The sequence below is a fragment of the Babylonia areolata genome, chromosome 20 (genome assembly GCF_041734735.1).
Source record: "Babylonia areolata isolate BAREFJ2019XMU chromosome 20, ASM4173473v1, whole genome shotgun sequence".
Taxonomy (NCBI): Eukaryota; Metazoa; Mollusca; class Gastropoda; order Neogastropoda; family Buccinidae; genus Babylonia; species Babylonia areolata.
The window spans coordinates 24,632,813-24,638,812 of record NC_134895.1 but is presented as its reverse complement, the minus strand read 5'-3'; the positions used below and the strand labels follow the sequence as shown (position 1 = coordinate 24,638,812).

At 48.4% G+C, this 6,000-nt stretch overlaps 1 protein-coding gene across 1 annotated transcript in view; it reads right to left on the bottom strand.

The window, feature by feature from the left end:
- Positions 1–6,000, bottom strand: part of LOC143295200 (salivary peroxidase/catechol oxidase-like) — a 40,163-nt gene that overhangs the window by 11,436 nt on the left and 22,727 nt on the right. Inside the window, exons 6-8 of the mRNA XM_076606770.1 lie at positions 3,408–3,584; positions 2,938–3,051; positions 1,250–1,342 (exon numbers count right to left, since the gene is read on the bottom strand). Coding sequence (XP_076462885.1) covers positions 1,250–1,342; positions 2,938–3,051; positions 3,408–3,584 — 384 coding nt within the window. The remainder of the gene's footprint in view (positions 1–1,249; positions 1,343–2,937; positions 3,052–3,407; positions 3,585–6,000) is intronic.

Genomic DNA, 6,000 nt, shown 5'->3' with positions numbered 1-6,000 from the left:
AACAACAACACTAACAACACAACCAACACCAACATCAACAAAAACAACAACACTAACAACACAACCAACACCAACATCAACAAAAACAACAACACTAACACCACAACCAACACCAACAACAACACCAACACTAACAACACAACCAACACCATCAACAACAACAACACTAACACCACAACCAACAACAACACAAACACCACAACCAACACCACCAACAACAACACTAACACCACAACCAACACCACCACCACCAACAACAACAACAACACTAACACCACAACCAACACCACCACCACCAACAACAACACTAACACCACAACCAACACCACCACCACCAACAACAACAACAACACTAACACCACAACCAACACCAACATCAACAACAACAACAACAACAACACTAACACCACAACCAACACCACCACCAACAACAACAACACTAACACCACAACCAACACCACCACCACCACCAACAACAACAACACTAACACCACAACCAACACCAACATCAACAACAACAACAACAACAACACTAACACCACAACCAACACCACCACCAACAACAACAACACTAACACGACAACCAACACCACCACCACCACCACCAACAACAACAACAACACTAACACCACAACCAACACCAACATCAACAACAACACTAACACCACAACCAACACCACCAACAACAACACTAACACCACAACCAACACCAACATCAACAACAACACTAACACCACAACCAACACCAACATCAACAACGACAACACAACCAACATCATCAACAACACTAACACCACAACCAACACCAACATCAACAACGACAACACAACCAACATCATCAACAACACTAACACCACAACCAACACCAACATCAACAACAACACTAACACCACAACCAACACCAACAACAACAACAACACTAACACCACAACCAACACCAACAACATCAACAACACTAACACCACAACCAACACCAACATCAACAACAACACTAACACCACAACCAACAACATCAACAACACTAACACCACAACCAACACCAACATCAACAACAACACTAACACCACAACCAACACCACCAACATCAACAACACTAACACCACAACCAACACCAACATCAACAACAACACTAACACCACAACCAACACCAACAACAACAACAACACTAACACCACAACCAACACCAACAACATCATCAACAAGGACAAGGCGGAAGTGAGCATCCAGCACTCAGCACGCGTAACTTCACCGGCCAGAAAGCAGTGCTGTCCTTTCTCGTGGATGCAGTTACTCTCGTGTGCCTTGGGTAACAGATTGTTCTCTGAGGTCTTCAGCTCGTCGCCTGCAGCCGTTATCGTTATAGTTATCATCATCATCATCATCATCATCGTCGTCGTCGTCGTTGTCGTCGTCATCATCATCATCGTTGTCGTCGTCGTCATCATCGTCGTCGTCATCATCATCATCATCATGATCGTTGTCGTCGTCGTCATCATTGTGGTCATTATCATTATCGTCGTCGTCATCACTGTCGTCATCATCATCATTATCATCATCATCGTCTTCTTCTTTTTCTTCTTCTTTCTCTTTACCACCATCATCATAATCATCATCAACAACAACTTAATCATCTGGAGAAAAAAACATCCCAAGTCAACGTGTATGACCCGACCTCAATCATTATGCTGAAGCACACAGGTTGATCAAAACACACATGTTAAAGGTTCCCGGAATCCGCATCAGTTTATGACCAGGTTTGGAAAACATGAAAACACGTATCAAGATAAAAGGATATTCAGGTATAGAAATAAGATAATCCTCATCAGCTACATTGCCTCAATGGAACACAAGGAGAGAGAGAGAGAGAGAGAGAGAGAGAGAGAGAGAGAGAGAGAGAGAGAGAGAGAGGAGAAACAGTGTTCCTGTAACAAGAAACAAAGAGAGAGAGAGAGAGAGAGGAGAAACAGTCACTGTTCTTGTAACAAGGAACAAAGAGAGAGGAGAAACAGACACTGTATCTGTAACAATGAACATGGAGAGAGAGAGAGAGAGAGAGAGAGAGAGTGTGTGTGTGTGTGTGTGAGAGAGAGAGAGAGAGGTGAGAAACACACACTGTTCCTGTAACAAGGAACAGAGAGAGAGAGAGGAGAAACAGACACTGTTCCTGTGACAAGGAACAGAGAGAGAGAGAGAGGAGAATCACACGCTGTTCCTGTAACAAGGAACAAAGAGAGAGAGAGGAGAAACAGACACTGTTCCTGTAACAAGGAACAAAGAGAGAGAGAGAGAGAGAGAGAGGAGAATCACACGCTGTTCCTGTAACAAGGAACAAAGAGAGAGAGAGAGAGGAGAAACAGACACTGTTCCTGAGACAAGGAACAAAGAGAGAGAGGAGAAACACACGCTGTTCCTGTAACAAGGAACAAAGAGAGAGAGAGGAGAAACAGACACTGTTCCTGTAACAAGGAAGAAAGAGAGAGAGGAGAGATAGAGACACTGTTCCTGTAACAAGGAACACACACACACAGAGAGAGAGAGAGAGAGAGAGAGAGACAGAGAGAGAGAGAGAGAGAGAGAGAGAGGAGAATCACACGCTGTTCCTTTAACAAGGAACAAAGAGAGAGAGAGGAGAAACAGACACTGTTCCTGTAACAAGGAAGAAAGAGAGAGAGGAGAGATAGAGACACTGTTCCTGTAAGAAGGAACACAGAGAGAGAGAGAGAGGAGAATCACACGCTGTTCCTGTAACAAGGAACAAAGAGAGAGAGAGGAGAAACAGACACTGTTCCTGTAACAAGGAAGAAAGAGAGAGAGGAGAGATAGAGACACTGTTCCTGTAAGAAGGAACAAAGAGGGAGAGAGAGGAGAATCACACGCTGTTTCTGTAACAAGGGACAGAGAGAGAGAGAGAGAGAGAGAGGAGGGAAAAGCACTGACCCGGGGCTCCAGACGGGGTGACAGTCCTCAACTGTCTCTGCTCCTCCAGGCTGCTGCCGTAGATCACGGAGCCGTCCAGAAAGGCCGTCAGCGTGTTGATCTGCTCTCTGGGGGCTGGCGCACAGTGCGGAGCGGGGGAATGGGGGGTGGGGGTGGGGGTAATTTCATCATCAACACATGATCAACACATCAATCAGCCACCTACCCACCAACCTAACCTATTCCACCCATCTACACACCCACCTCCTACCCACTCATCCATCCATTTAGATATCCATCTTCCCACCCACACACCCATGACTATCCATCCATCCATCCATCCAGCATCAATGAATATACTGATTCTTCCATCCACCCATCATACACTTCCCACTTCCTCCCCCCACCAATCCCCTCCCCACGCCCCCAGACCCCCCGCTGCCCCCCTTCCCCTCCTCCCCCCCCCCCCCACACACACACACATGACCCACTTTTCTCATGACCGTTGGGCCGGCGCGCTGGCAGAGAACGGATGAACTCCATGCAGTGTCCCACGAAGCGTTTGTCGGCATCCAGCTTGCTCAGCTTAATGGGGAAGCAATCCGGGTGGGCCACCCGACTGGGGAGGCTGCCGTTGGGCCCGCAGCAGTGGATGGCTCCTGACGTTTCTGAACATGTGTATGGTGTGTTGCTCAGTGTTATGTTTTCCTTTTTCTTCTTCTTCGTTCGTGGGCTGCAACTCCCATGTGTATGACCGTTTTTTTTGTTTTTTTTACCCCGCCATGTAGGCAGCCATACTCCGTTTTTGGGGGTGTGCATGCCGGGTATGTTCTTGTTTCCATAACCCACCAAACGCTGACATGGATTACTGGATCTTTAACGTGCGTGTTTGATCTTCTGCTTACGTATACATCCGAAGGAGGTTCAGGCACGAGCAGGTCTGCACATATGTTGACCTGGGAGATCGGAAAAATCTCCACTCTTTTTCCCCCAGGCGCCGTTTCTGAGATTCGAACCCGGGACCCAGAGATTGAAAGGCCAACGCTTTAACCATTCGTCCGTCGCTCAGTATTGGGAACACCATAGTGTGGTGTGGTGCTTGTTGCTCAGTGTTGGGAACACCATAGTGTGGTGTGGTGCTTGTTGCTCAGTGTTGGAAACACCATAGTGTGGTGTGGTGTGGTGCGGTGTGGTGCTTGTTGCTCAGTGTTGGGAACACCATAGTGTGGTGTGGTGTGGTGCGGTGTGGTGCTTGTTGCTCAGTGTTGGGAACACCATAGTGTGGTGTGGTGTGGTGTGGTGCTTGTTGCTCAGTGTTGGTAACACCATAGTGTGGTATGGTGTGGTGCTTGTTGCTCAGTGTTGGGAACACCATAGTGTGGTGTGGTGCGGTGTGGTGCTTGTTGCTCAGTGTTGGAAACACCATAGTGTGGTGTGGTGTGGTGTGGTGTGGTGTGGTGCTTGTTGCTCAATGTTGGAAACACCATAGTGTGGTGTGGTGTGGTGCTTGTTGGTCAGTGTTGGGAACACCATAGTGTGGTATGGTGTGGTGCTTGTTGCTCAGTGTTGGGAACACCATAGTGTGGTGTGGTGCGGTGTGGTGCTTGTTGCTCAGTGTTGGTAACACCATAGTGTGGTGTGGTGCGGTGTGGTGCTTGTTGCTCAGTGTTGGAAACACCATAGTGTGGTGTGGTGCTTGTTGCTCAGTGTTGGGAACACCATAGTGTGGTGTGGTGTGGTGCTTGTTGCTCAGTGTTGGGAACACCATAGTGTGGTGTGGTGTGGTGTGGTGCTTGTTGCTCAGTGTTGGGAACACCATAGTGTGGTGTGGTGTGGTGTGGTGTGGTGCTTGTTGATCAGTGTTGGGAACACCATAGTGTGGTGTGGTGTGGTGTGGTGTGGTGCTTGTTGCTCAGTGTTGGAAACACCATAGTGTGGTGTGGTGTGGTGTGGTGTGGTGCTTGTTGCTCAGTGTTGGAAACACCATAGTGTGGTGTGGTGTGGTGTGGTGTGGTGCTTGTTGCTCAGTGTTGGGAACACCATAGTGTGGTGATTGTTGCTCAGTGTTGGAAACACCATAGTGTGGTGATTGTTGCTCAGTGTTGGGAACACCATAGTGTGGTGTGGTGTGGTGCTTGTTGCTCAGTGTTGGAAACACCATAGTGTGGTGTGGTGTGGTGCTTGTTGGTCAGTGTTGGGAACACCATAGTGTGGTATGGTGTGGTGTGGTGCTTGTTGCTCAGTGTTGGAAACACCATAGTGTGGTGTGGTGTGGTGCTTGTTGGTCAGTGTTGGAAACACCATAGTGTGGTGTGGTGCGGTGTGGTGCTTGTTGCTCAGTGTTGGAAACACCATAGTGTGGTGTGGTGTGGTATGGTGTGGTACTTGTTGCTCAGTGTTGGGAACACCATAGTGTGGTGTGGTGCGGTGTGGTGCTTGTTGCTCAGTGTTGGAAACACCATAGTGTGGTGCGGTGTGGTGCTTGTTGCTCAGTGTTGGAAACACCATAGTGTGGTGTGGTATGGTGTGGTACTTGTTGCTCAGTGTTGGGAACACCATAGTGTGGTGTGGTGCGGTGTGGTGCTTGTTGCTCAGTGTTGGAAACACCATAGTGTGGTGTGGTGTGGTATGGTGTGGTACTTGTTGCTCAGTGTTGGGAACACCATAGTGTGGTATGGTGTGGTGTGGTACTTGTTGCTCAGTGTTGGGAACACCATAGTGTGGTATGGTGTGGTGCTTGTTGGTCAGTGTTGGGAACACCATAGTGTGGTGTGGTGTGGTGCTTGTTGGTCAGTGTTGGGAACACCATAGTGTGGTGTGGTGTGGTGCTTGTTGGTCAGTGTTGGGAACACCATAGTGTGGTATGGTGTGGTGTGGTGCTTGTTGGTCAGTGTTGGGAACACCATAGTGTGGTGTGGTGTGGTGCTTGTTGGTCAGTGTTGGGAACACCATAGTGTGGTATGGTGTGGTGCTTGTTGGTCAGTGTTGGGAACACCATAGTGTGGTGTGGTGTGGTGCTTGTTGCTCAGTGTTGGGAACACCATAGTGTGGTATGGTGTGGTGTGGTGCTTGTTGCTCAGTGTT